The sequence below is a fragment of the Ascaphus truei genome, chromosome 21, assembly GCF_040206685.1.
Source record: "Ascaphus truei isolate aAscTru1 chromosome 21, aAscTru1.hap1, whole genome shotgun sequence".
Classification (NCBI taxonomy): domain Eukaryota; kingdom Metazoa; phylum Chordata; class Amphibia; order Anura; family Ascaphidae; genus Ascaphus; species Ascaphus truei.
The window spans coordinates 26,010,386-26,025,309 of NC_134503.1; the positions used below are offsets into that span (position 1 = coordinate 26,010,386).

Consider the following 14,924-nt stretch of genomic DNA (forward strand, 5'->3'; position numbering starts at 1 on the left):
GTGATCTAGGGGGTAACGGGAGAGGAGTCCCGCTGTGATCTGGGGGGTAACAGGAGAGGAGTCCCGCTGTGATCTGGGGGGGTAACAGGAGAGGAGTCGCGCTGTGATCTGGGGGGTAACGGGAGAGGAGTCCGGCTGTGATCTGGGGGGTAACAGGAGAGGAGTCCCGCTGTGATCTGGGGGGTAACGGGAGAGGAGTCCGGCTGGGATCTGGGGGGTAACGGGAAAGGAGTCGCGCTGTGATCTGGGGGGTAACGGGAGAGGAGTCCCGCTGTGATCTGGGATGGGGGGGTAACAGGAGAGGAGTCCGGCTGTGATCTGGGGGGTAACGGGAGAGGAGTCCGGCTGTTACCTGGGGGGTAACGGGAGAGGAGTCCGGCTGTGATCTGGGGGGTAACGGGAGAGGAGTCCCGCTGTGATCTGGGGGGTAACAGGAGAGGAGTCCGGCTGTGATCTAGGGGGTAACGGGAGAGGAGTCGCGCTGTGATCTGGGGGGTAACGGGAGAGGAGTCGCGCTGTGATCTGGGGGGGTAACAGGAGAGGAGTCCGGCTGTGATCTGGGGGGTAACGGGAGAGGAGTCCGGCTGTGATCTGGGGGGTAACGGGAGAGGAGTCGCGCTGTGATCTGGGGGGGTAACAGGAGAGGAGTCGCGCTGTGATCTGGGGGGGTAACAGGAGAGGAGTCCCGGCTGTGATCTGGGGGGTAACAGGAGAGGAGTCGCGCTGTGATCTGGGGGGTAACGGGAGAGGAGTCGCGCTGTGATCTGGGGGGGTAACAGGAGAGGAGTCGCGCTGTGATCTGGGGGGTAACGGGAGAGGAGTCCCGCTGTGATCTGGGGGGTAACAGGAGAGGAGTCGCGCTGTGATCTGGGGGGGTAACGGGAGAGGAGTCCGGCTGTGATCTGGGGGGTAACGGGAGAGGAGTCCCGCTGTGATCTGGGGGGTAACAGGAGAGGAGTCCGGCTGTGATCTAGGGGGTAACGGGAGAGGAGTCGCGCTGTGATCTGGGGGGGTAACAGGAGAGGAGTCCGGCTGTGATCTGGGGGGTAACGGGAGAGGAGTCCGGCTGTGATCTGGGGGGGTAACAGGAGAGGAGTCCCGCTGTGATCTGGGGGGTAACGGGAGAGGAGTCGCGCTGTGATCTGGGGGGGTAACAGGAGAGGAGTCGCGCTGTGATCTGGGGGGGTAACAGGAGAGGAGTCCGGCTGTGATCTGGGGGGGTAACAGGAGAGGAGTCGCGCTGTGATCTGGGGGGGTAACAGGAGAGGAGTCCGGCTGTGATCTGGGGGTAACAGGAGAGGAGTCGCGCTGTGATCTGGGGGTAACAGGAGAGGAGTCGCGCTGTGATCTGGGGGGGTAACAGGAGAGGAGTCGCGCTGTGATCTGGGGGGGTAACAGGAGAGGAGTCCCGCTGTGATCTGGGGGGGTAACAGGAGAGGAGTCGCGCTGTGATCTGGGGGGTAACGGGAGAGGAGTCCGGCTGTGATCTGGGGGGTAACGGGAGAGGAGTCCCGCTGTGATCTGGGGGGTAACAGGAGAGGAGTCCGGCTGTGATCTGGGGGGTAACGGGAGAGGAGTCGCGCTGTGATCTGGGGGGTAACGGGAGAGGAGTCGCGCTGTGATCTGGGGGGGTAACAGGAGAGGAGTCCGGCTGTGATCTGGGGGGTAACGGGAGAGGAGTCGCGCTGTGATCTGGGGGGTAACGGGAGAGGAGTCGCGCTGTGATCTGGGGGGTAACAGGAGAGGAGTCGCGCTGTGATCTGGGGGGTAACAGGAGAGGAGTCGCGCTGTGATCTGGGGGGGTAACAGGAGAGGAGTCCGGCTGTGATCTGGGGGGGTAACAGGAGAGGAGTCCGGCTGTGATCTGGGGGGGTAACAGGAGAGGAGTCCGGCTGTGATCTGGGGGGGTAACAGGAGAGGAGTCGCGCTGTGATCTGGGGGGTAACGGGAGAGGAGTCCGGCTGTGATCTGGGGGGTAACAGGAGAGGAGTCGCGCTGTGATCTGGGGGGTAACGGGAGAGGAGTCCGGCTGTGATCTGGGGGGTAACGGGAGAGGAGTCCGGCTGTGATCTGGGGGGTAACGGGAGAGGAGTCCGGCTGTGATCTGGGGGGTAACAGGAGAGGAGTCCGGCTGTGATCTGGGGGGTAACGGGAGAGGAGTCCCGCTGTGATCTAGGGGGTAACGGGAGAGGAGTCCGGCTGTGATCTGGGGTGGGGGGGTAACGGGAGAGGAGCCCGGCTGTGATCTGGGGGGTAACAGGAGAGGAGTCCCGCTGGGATCTGGGGGGTAACAGGAGAGGAGTCGCGCTGTCTGAGGGGTTGTGAAACTTTAATTTATATTTAGTATTGTTATATATTCATACACGCACATATACAGAGCCCGAGATACACGCACACGCACATATATACACACACATACACACATATACAGAGAGCCAGAGACACGCACATTTATACACACACCCCGAGATACACACATACACACACGCACATATACAGAGAGCCCGAGATACACGCACATACCCACACACGCACATATACAGAGAGCCAGAGATACACGCACATATACAGAGAGCCTGAGATACACGCACATATACAGGGCGCCCGAGATACACACATACACACACGCACATATACAGAGAGCCCGAGATACACGCACATACCCACACACGCACATATACAGAGAGCCAGAGATACACGCACATATACAGGGCGCCCGAGATACACGCACATACCCACACACGCACATATACAGAGAGTCCGAGATACATGCACATACCCACACACGCACATATACAGAGAGCCCGAGATACACGCACATACCCACACACGCACATATACAGAGAGTCCGAGATACATGCACATACCCACACACGCACATATACAGAGAACCCGTGATACACGCACATACCCACACACGCACATATACAGAGACCCCGAGATACACACACACACACGCACATATACAGAGAGCCCGAGATACACGCACATACCCACACACGCACATATACAGAGAGCCAGAGATACACGCACATATACAGGGCGCCCGAGATACACGCACATACCCACACACGCACATATACAGAGAGTCCGAGATACATGCACATACCCACACACGCACATATACAGAGAGCCCGAGATACACGCACATACCCACACACGCACATATACAGAGAGTCCGAGATACATGCACATACCCACACACGCACATATACAGAGAACCCGTGATACACGCACATACCCACACACGCACATATACAGAGACCCCGAGATACACACACACACACGCACATATACAGAGAGCCCGAGATACACGCACATACCCACACACGCACATATACAGAGAGCCCGCGATACACGCACATATACAGAGAACCCGAGATACACGCGCGCACATATACAGAGAGCCCGAGATACACGCACGCACACGCACATATACAGAGAGCCCGAGATACACGCACATACCCACACACGCACACATACAGAGAGCCCGAGATACACGCACACACACGCACATATACAGAGAACCCGAGATACACGCACATACCCACACACGCACATATACAGAGAGCCCGAGATACACGCACACACACGCACATATACAGAGAACCCGAGATACACGCACATACCCACACACGCACATATACAGAGACCCCGAGATACATGCACACACACACACACATATACAGAGAGCCCGAGATACACGCGCGCACACACACACGTACACATACAGGGCGCCCAAGATACACACACATATACAGAGAGTCCGAGATACACGCACATACCCACACACGCACATATACAGAGAGCCCGAGATACACGCACATACCCACACACGCACATATACAGAGAGCCCGAGATACACACACATACCCACACACGCACATATACAGAGAGCCTGAGATACACGCACATACCCACACACGCACATATACAGAGAGCCCGAGATACACGCACATACCCACACACGCACATATACAGAGAGCCCGAGATACACGCACATACCCACACACGCACATATACAGAGAACCCGAGATACACGCACATACCCACACACGCACACATACAGAGAGCCCGAGATACACACACATACCCACACACGCACACATACAGAGAGCCCGAGATACACGCACGCACACACACACACGCACATATACAGAGAGCCCGAGATACACGCACGCACACACACACACGCACATATACAGAGAGCCCGAGATACCCGCACACACACACGCACATATACAGAGAGCCTGAGATACACGCACATATACAGAGAGCCTGAGATACACGCACATACCCACACACGCACATATACAGAGAGCCTGAGATACACACACATACCCACACACGCACATATACAGAGAACCCGAGATACACGCACATACCCACACACGCACATATACAGAGAGCCCGAGATACATGCACATACCCACACACGCACACATACAGAGAGCCCGAGATACACACACATACCCACACACGCACATATACAGAGAGCCCGAGATACACGCACATACCCACACACACACATATACAGAGAGCCCGAGATACACGCACACACACACACATATACAGAGAACCCGAGATACACGCACACACACACACACACACACGCACACATACAGAGAGCCCGAGATACACGCACATACCCACACACGCACATATACAGAGAACCCGTGATACACGCACATACCCACACACACACATATACAGAGAGCCCGAGATACACGCACATACCCACACACGCACACATACAGAGTGCCCGAGATACACGCACATACCCACACACGCACATATACAGAGAGCCCGAGATACACGCACATACCCACACACGCACATATACAGAGAGCCCGAGATACACGCACATACCCACACACGCACATATACAGAGTGCCCGAGATACACGCACATACCCACACACGCACATATACAGAGAGACCGAGATACACGCACATACCCACACACGCACATATACAGAGAGCCCGAGATACACGCACATACCCACACACGCACATATACAGAGAACCCGTGATACACGCACATACCCACACATGCACATATACAGAGAGCCCGAGATACATGCACACACACACGCACATATACAGAGAGCCATAGATACACGCACATACCCACACACGCACATATACAGAGTGCCCGAGATACATGCACACACACACATGCACATATACAGAGAGCCCGAGATACACGTGCGCACACACACACGCACATATACAGAGAGCCCGAGATACCCGCACACACACACGCACATATACAGAGAGCCCGAGATACCCGCACACACACGCACATATACAGAGAGCCCGAGATACACTCACATATCCACACGCACATATACAGAGAGCCCGAGATACCCGCACACACACACGCACATATACAGAGAGCCCGAGATACACGCACATACCCACACACGCACATATACAGAGAGCCCGAGATACATGCACACACACACGCACATATACAGAGAGCCCGAGATACACGCACATACCCACACACGCACATATACAGAGAGCCCGAGATACACGCGCGCACACACACACGCACATATACAGAGAGCCCGAGATACCCGCACACACACACGCACATATACAGAGAGCCCGAGATACCCGCACACACACACGCACATATACAGAGAGCCCGAGATACCCGCACACACACACGCACATATACAGAGAGCCCGAGATACATGCACATACCCACACACGCACATATACAGAGAACCCGTGATGCACGCACATACCCACACACGCACATATACAGAGAACCCGTGATACACGCACATACCCACACACGCACATATACAGAGAGCCCGAGATACACGCACATACCCACACACGCACATATACAGAGAGCCCGAGATACCCGCACACACACACGCACACATACAGAGAGCCCGAGATACACACACATACCCACACACGCACATATACAGAGAGCCCGAGATACACGCACATACCCACACACGCACATATACAGAGAGCCCGAGATACCCGCACACACACACACACGCACATATACAGAGAGCCCGAGATACCCGCACACATACACACGCACATATACAGAGAGCCCGAGATACACGCACATACCCACACACGCACATATACAGAGAGCCTGAGATACACGCACATACACGCACATACTGTATACAGAGAGCCTGAGATACACGCACATATACAGAGAGCCTGAGATACACGCACATATACAGAGAGCCCGAGATAAACGCACACACACACACACATATACATATACAGTGAGCCCGAGATATACACACAGACCTATATACAGTGAGCCTGAGATATACATACACACGCACATATACAGAGAATCCGAGATATACACACATACAGTGAGCCCGAGATATACACACACAGATCTATATACAGTGAGCCCGAGATACACACACACGCACATATAGAGTGAGCAAGATATATACACACAGACCTATATACAGTGAGCCCGAGATATACACACACGCACATATACAGTGAGCCCGAGATATACACTCACGCACATATACAGTGAGCCCGAGATATACAGTCATGTGAAAAAGAAAGTACACCCTCTTTGAATTCCATGGTTTTACATATCAGGACATAATAACAATCATCTGTTCCTTAGCAGGTCTTAAAATTAGGTAAATACACCCTCAGATGAACAACAACACATGACATATTACACAGTGTCATGATTTATTTAACAAAAATAAAGCCATAATGGAGAAGCCATGTGTGAAAAACTAAGTATACCTTATGATTCAATAGCTTGTAGAACCACCTTTAGCAGCAATAACTTGAAGTAATCGTTTTCTGTATGACTTTATCAGTCGCTCACATCGTTGTGGAGGAATTTTGGCCCACTCTTCTTTACAACGTTGCTTCAGTTCATTGAGGTTTGCGGGCATTTGTTTATGCACAGCTCTCTTAAGGTCCAGCCACAGCATTTCAATCGGGTTGAGGTCTGGGCTTTGACTGGGCCATTGCAACACCTTGATTCTTTTATTTTTCAGACATTCTGTTGTAGATTTGCTGGTATGCTTGGGATCATTGTCCTGTTGCATGACCCAATTTCAGCCACGCTTTAGCTGTCGGACAGATGGCCTCACATTTGACTCTAGAATACTTTGGTATACAGAGGAGTTCATGGTCGACTCAATGACTGCAAGGTTCCCAGGTCCTCTGGCTGCAAAACAAGCCCCTCCACCACCGTGCTTGACAGTTGGTATGAGGTGTTTGTGCTGATATGCTGTGTTTGGTTTTCGCCAAACGTGGCGCTGTTCATTATGGCCAAACATCTCCACTTTGGTCTCGTCTGTCCAAAGGACATTGTTCCAGAAGTCTTGTGGTTTTTTCAGATGCAACTTTACAAACCAAAGCCATGCTGCCATGCTGCCATGTTCTTTTTTAGAGATAAGAGGCTTTCTCCTGGCAACCCTTCCAAACAAACCATACTTGTTCAGTCTTTTTCTTTTTGTACTGTCATGAACTTTAACAAGTAACACGCTAACTGAGGCCTGTAGAGTCTGAGATGTAACTCTTGGGTTTTTTGCAATTTCTCTGAGCATTGAACGGTCTGACCTTGGGGTGAATTTGCTGGGACGTCCACTCCTGGGAAGATTGGCAAATGTCTTGAATGTTTTCCACTTTTGAATAATCTTTCTCACTGTAGAATGATGGACTTTAAATTGTTTGGAAATGGCCTTATAACCCTTCCCAGATTGATGGGCAGGTACCATTGCTTCTTTAAGATCATTGCTGATGTCTTTCCTCCTTGGCATTGTGTTAACACACACCTGAATGCTCCAGACCAGCAAACTGCTAAAACTTCGGCTTTTATAGAGGTTGTCACACTTGCTGATGATCAATTAATCAAGGGCATTTGATTAGCAGCACCCGTCTGCTACTTAGCATCTTAATTCCTATGGGAGCAGTAAGGGTGTACTTAGTTTTTCACACACAGCTTCTCCATTTTGGCTTTATTTTTGTTAAATAAATAATGACACAGTGTAATATGTCATGGACATACTTGAAAACGAGCGGTAACTCTCAATGTATTACTTCCTGGTAAAATATTTTAGAAATAAATAAATGTGTTGTTCATCTGAGGTTGTATTTACCTAATTTTAAGACCTGCTAAGGAACAGATGATTGTTATTATGTCCTGATATGTAACACCATAGAATTCAAAGACGGTATACTTTCTCTTTCACATAACTGTACACACACAGACCTATATACAGAGAGCCCGAGATATACACACACACATATACAGTGAGCCCGAGATATACACACACACACACACATATATACAGTGAGCCCGAGATACACACACACACACATATATACAGTGAGCCCGAGATATACACACACACATATACAGTGAGCCCGAGATATACACACACAGACCTATATACAGAGAGCCCGAGATATACACACACACATATACAGTGAGCCCGAGATATACACACACACACACACACATATATACAGTGAGCCCGAGATATACACACACACACATATATACAGTGAGCCCGAGATATACACACACACACACATATATACAGTGAGCCCGAGATATACACACACACACATATATACAGTGAGCCCGAGATATACACACACAGACCTATGTACAGCGAGCCCGAGATATACACACACAGACCTATATACAGAGAGCCCGAGATATAGACATACACATATACCTCTTTATAAAAAACATTTATTTACTTAGGGAAACTGCATACTTAGTGTGTGTGTGTGTGTGTGTGTGTGTGTGTGTATGTATATATATATGTGTATCTATACATCTGTATATCTGCCGCAGGGCAGGATGGGAGTCACTGAGCGTCACGGAGCAGCATTGCTCATGTTCCCAGAGATATGGGGGTAATAAATGGCCGAGGCAGCGAGCCCCGGAAAGATAAAACTAATAGAAGTTAGAAGGCACTTTACATGATAAAAAGGCCGCGGCGAGGGGACGGGAACGTCTGCGCGATCCCATCGCAGAGCCCCTCGCTGCCCCCTCACCGGAGAGATTGATGGGGAGGAGGGTGACCTTGGCTAGGAGCAGGAACAGCTGATGTATGTACCAAGCTTTCTCTGCTAAATGTCCCCAGATCTATAGCGCTAATATTCATGGGGACGCAGGCCCAAACTCACCGCGGCAATAAATCAACGGCCACTTTAGGTGTCAACGCCGGCTCCCGTTCCTCCGCCACTGCTGAAAATCACTTCAGGGCCCCCACGTCAGCCTCATCTGTTCATCTGCGAGAGTTTCATATCATATCTGCTGTTACCGGCAGCGTTCCCGCGCCAGAGGCCGCCAAAGTAACGGCTTTCCTTAATGGCGTTCAGAGCCGCGGGTAGCGGCGAGAAGCGGGGAAAGCCGGGGGGGGGGGGTGCCAGATCACTTCTCCGGTTCCGCGGAGGGCAAAGTCATGTTCGTTTGTAAGACGCAATCCCTCGTATAAACGATTTCGGAAATAAGGAAGCGTGAGCGGTTTCCTAAAAGGAAGGCAGCGTCCCTCTTACAAGTATGTGCAAAAAACCCACTATTTCTATGTAGATTTAGGGCTCGTGGCGATTTCTCAGCGACCGAGAGATTTGTATCAGCGTTTTACGTTCCTATAAAAAAAAAAGAATAGACTTTGTAATTATTGGTTTCAGATTTTTATTGCAAATTTCTCAAACGGGAACATTTCATTTAAGGAAAGCAGCCGATAGTGGGACGCATCGCCCACGTAAAATAAAGGCGGGTCAGAACCGTGAAGAAAGATGGCGTGCTGATAATAAGTCCCCCCCTGCGAGTTCTCCCGGGCAGACAGGCGTTATTAGGAGCTGTAAAGAACTGTTTGTGCTTTGTAACTGAGCGGATCCTGGCGGCTTCGGGAGTCGTGTAGGAAGTTCCTTCTCGCTGTAAAAATATATATATATCTGCATGAATTTCTATATACCAAAAGAATCTCACTCTGCTGTGTATGTAGGGGCAGTTTCCAGGGGGCGGGGGGTGAAGTATATAGAGACTGTTACAGGGGGAGATGTATATAGAGACTGTTACAGGGGGAGATGTATATAGAGACAGTTACAGGGGGAGATGTATATAGAGACTGTTACAGGGGGAGATGTATATAGAGACTGTTACAGGGGGGGGAGTATATAGAGACAGTTACAGGGGGAGATGTATATAGAGACAGTTACAGGGGGAGATGTATATAGAGACAGTTAAAGGGGGGAAAGTATATAGAGACGGTTACAGGAGGAGATGTATATAGAGACAGTTACAGGGGGGATTGGAGTATATAGAGACAGTTACAGGGGGGGATTGGAGTATATAGAGACAGTTACAGGGGGGATTGGAGTATATAGACCACAAACAACGAAAAAGAGATCCACTGTGAGCTGCACTTAGAGAAAGATCCCTTTTATTAGCCGATGAAAGTGTCATTTCTCACGTTTAATTGCCCAGTGAGCGTGCGATTGGATTGGAGTGCAGGCCAGGCTGGGTCTTCCTCTCCGTGTTTGCAGACGTGCAGGAAGCTGTAAGCTGGCTGAGTGCTTTCTGCTTGTTGAATAAACCCTGATGACCTTTGAACTCTGCGTCAGGGTTTATGAACCCCTTGGCTAAGCGCCCCCCCCCCCCTCTCTCGCCGCCACAGGAATCTCCGGGGAGAAGGTAGAGATTGACCCTGTGACTAATCAGAAGGCGAGCACCAAGTTCTGGATCAAGCAGAAACCCATCTCTATAGACTCGGACCTGCTCTGCAGCTGCGACCTGGCAGAGGAGAAGAGTCCCAGTAAGTGAGCCGCCTTATTCTGCTAACCCACCTCTCTCTCTCTCTCTCTCTCTCTCTCTCTCTCTCTCCTCTCTCTCTCCTCTCTCTCTCTCTCTCTCTCTATCTATCTATCCCCTCTCTCTCTCTCCCCCTCTCTCTCTCCCCGTCTCTCCTATCTCTTCTATCTCTCCTCTCTCCCCCCTCTTTCTTTCTCTCTCCCCCCTCTATCTTTCTCTCTCCCCCCTCTCTATATACTTTGCTGTATCTTTGTATCGCTCTCTCCCCTGTCTCTCTCTCTCCCCTCTCTATATCCTTTGCTGTATCTCTGTATAACTCTCTCTCCCCTATCTCTCATCTCTCTCCCCTCTTTCTCTGTCCCCTCTCCCCCTCTCTATATACTGTACTGTACTCTCTATCTCTTTCTCCTCTCTATATATGTAATCTCGCCTCTCTCTCTCTTTCTCTCTCTGTGTATGTATATATATGTATGTTTCAGCACTGGTGGCTCAATCCGTCCCTGCTTCAGCACTGGTGGCTCAATCAGTGACTCAGTGTTTGAGCCACTGATTGAGTCACCTGTGCTGAAGCTGGGATATCCTTAAGACCTGACCTGTTGGGGCGGCTTGAGGACTGCAGTAGAGCGCCCCAGCCTTAACCCATTAAACACATCACCAGGCCACTTTGCTCCTATGTGGGACTGACTCTTTAACCACTACACTGCCGCTCGCTTCCCTTTAATATCTGCCCCCCTCACCCCGGCCTCTCCCTCCCTGTCCTAGTGATAGTGGGGCGATGCTGTTCTCTCCGTGCCTGAGACTCACACGTCCCGTTCATACACGTTGGAAGTGCGATTCCTATCAGCTCCGTGATGTATGTTTCATGCACCGTTTACATCCAAAAAAATATTCCTGGGGCCCGCGTTGAATGAATGATTGGAGAGAAAGGGAGGATGAGGGAGGAGATAAGAGCAGAGACCTGTGCAATATATCCTCTCCCCATGTTTTATCTCTGCTAACACAAGCTCTGCCTATCTAGCGCAGGAAACATATTATAAATTGGAGTTATGCACGCAGCAAAGCGCACGCCAGGCAGGGTCAATTGTATCGCTGTCACAATGAAGCTGTCACCCCAGCAAGACACTTCCGCCCACGTTTCTGGGCCTGTGTTTCTCCTGGGCTGCTTTGTGTATATGGGGCCCGCGCGCAGCGCGTCCCGGACACGGCGTCCTGAACATCGCACAAGGGTGCCCGTCCTGCGGCCAAACTCTTACCCCTCTCTCAGTCTTCCCATGTGAATATTGTACAGGTTTCTTTTATTGTGTGTGTGTGTGTGTGTGTGTGTGTGTGTGTGTGTGTGTGTGTGTGTGTGTGTGTATTATATTATAACAACACACAAAAATACTGCAATCAAACTACTACATTATTGGTACCCGATACAGCAGATAACTAATGCTACTGGTGATGCTGTAGGGAAAATACTATAAAAGAGACAGAGACCAAAATCCCAAAGCAAGCACTCCGATTACCAAAACACATTTATTAAAGACGATAAAGGGAAAAAGACCGTTTAATAACACAGGACCCCTAAAGACCCCCTGACTATCCCTCACACTGGAATATCTGGGAATCCGAGCTGAGTGAGTACGTGCAAAGCCGCAATAGAAAGGAGGAGAGAGTATGACCACGCTCAGTAGACGATACAAAGAAAAATTCCTCTATAAAGTCACGAGCGTCCGGTCCATGATAACACGTCATTACACAGTGTGGGTACACAGGTGGAACAACTGAGAAGACAATAATGACTGGATCACTGTACTGGTCCAGCACAGAACCTTCCCAAATTAAGACCCTATCCCAAAAGGATAAGGGGCTAGCGAAAAAGTAAAGATCATGTGTGTACGTCATACTGACTCCCAGATATTTCAGTGTGGGTGATAGTCAGAGGGTCTTTAGGGGTCCTGTGTTGTTAAACAGTCTATTTTACGTTATCATCTTTCATAAATGTGTTTATATTTTGGTAATCTCAGTGCTTGCTTTGGGACTTTTTCTCTGAAGGAGCAGCTCAGTGAGTAACGACACTGACTGGCCCTGAGTGTGAAGCAGGGGAGCCTATTTCAATTCCCGGTGTCGTCTCCTTGTGACCTTGGGCAAGTCACTTTATCTCCCTGTGCCTCAGGCACCAAAAACACGGATTGTAAGCTCCACGGGGCAGGGACCTGTGTCTGCAAAATGTCTGTAAAGCGCTACGTAAAACTAGCAGCGCTTTACATGAACATGCTATTTTATATATATAAATATACATAAATATATGTGTATTCTATTTCCTTTTCATACACATATATTTATGTATTTTGGTTCTGTATGTATATATATATATATATACATACACACACAATATATATATAGTGTTTAGTGGTGCTTTTATCTGGTGACTGTGACAATAATTGGATTGTATCTTTGTTTCCGACCCCGGAATGAGAGGGGAATCCTATAGAAACATTGGCCCTATGAATCCGTGCTATTATTTGCCCTCTGTGTTTCTCTCTCCAGAGTAAATCAATCAGCATCCGCTCCCATTCCCTGGGCACGCTGTGACAGGGGTCAGGTCTCCGCTTCACCGCGGAAATACAGTGACACTGACGCCTGCGCATAATCACTTCATTGCCATTAAAGATGGGCTTGTGTTACAGAGTTTTATATGAGAACGTCCGAGCCCCTAATCCAAGGGGGCTCAACTTCAGTCCTCAACGCCCCCCCTGCCTCCCCAAAACAGGTCAGATTTTCAGGATATCCCTGCTTCAGCACACCTGGCTCAATCCATCCCTGCTTCAGCACAGGTGGCTCAACCCGTCCCTGCTTCAGCACAGGTGGCTCAATCAGTCCCTGTTTCATCACAGGTGGCTCAATCCGCCCCTGCTTCAGCACAGTTGGCTCAATCAGTCCCTGTTTCATCACAGGTGGCTCAATCAGAGCCTCAGTCTTTACTGAGCCTCTGATTGAGCCACCTGTGCTGAAGTTGTGATATCCTGAAAACTTGACCTGTTAGTGGGGCTTGAGGACTGGAGTTGAGCACGCCTGTCCTAACCAACAGCTGGGGTTTTAATATGGCCGTGTGTCTGGCAGCCTGCCTATTTCCCCATTAGCTGACCCCGTATTTTTACCGACATGTGGCTGACACCGATTTGATTGTGTAACATCACCGCGTCACCCTCACCCCGTCGCGGGCGCTCGGAAACGCGTCGTCCGCTGTGAAATCACCACCTCACTCCTGTCCGGGAATTATATGATCAACGATCCCTGATTCTGTCTTTATTATAAGGCTGGGGAATCCAATTATACAGCGCGGCGAGATGTCCTACCTGCACGGGATAGCACAACATGGCGCCTTTACTTCTACTCTGTAGTCAGACCCTCATTCCCTGCATACTGAATGCTATACTTATATAGTGTACACAGCGCTGTAAATAGGATGTTGCAGGCACAGGGAGCTGAAGGGACTTTGGTCACCAGGAGAGGTCACTTGGAAGACGCTCCGTCACATTACTGTATTTTATTTGGGTGAGGGGGACCCCCCTCGGTCCTCCCCTGCCAGGCTTCGCACCAAAGACCCCTCTCACATTATACACACGTATCCTGGCGTCCCGCACGGACATTCGGAAGGAGGAGATGAATAACGCGGGCGGATTGTGAGGCTCCGGCCTCTGCAGAGGAAACATCCCCCCTGCAGCCCATCTCTTTATTCCTTTCTCCCGTAACCTCTCACCTCTAATCCCCCTCTCACCCCCCTGACCCCCCTCACTCCTCTCACCCCCCTTCCCCCTAACCCTTCTCGCCAACCCCCCCCCCCCCCCCCCCCCCCACCCACCCTGTCTCGTGTTGGCAGCTGTCACCAGCACTGACACTTTGATTGATGTCCTTGCAGAAATGTCTTTCTCCCACACACACACACACGCACATGTATGCACACGCACTCGCACATATATATATACACACACGCACATATATATATATATATACACACGCACACGCACATATATATATATATATATATATATATATATATATATATACGCACACGCACATATATATATATATATATATATATACACACGCACACGCACATATATATATATACACGCACA

The 14,924-nt window shown here is 50.1% G+C and overlaps 1 protein-coding gene across 2 annotated transcripts in view; it reads left to right on the forward strand.

Annotated features, from left to right (window-relative positions):
* Nucleotides 1-14,924, forward strand: part of MAPKAP1 (MAPK associated protein 1) — a 172,963-nt gene that overhangs the window by 144,900 nt on the left and 13,139 nt on the right. For both annotated transcript variants that reach the window (XM_075579403.1, XM_075579404.1), the window contains exon 10: nucleotides 10,667-10,804. In XM_075579403.1, the coding sequence (XP_075435518.1) occupies nucleotides 10,667-10,804 (138 nt within the window). The remainder of the gene's footprint in view (nucleotides 1-10,666; nucleotides 10,805-14,924) is intronic.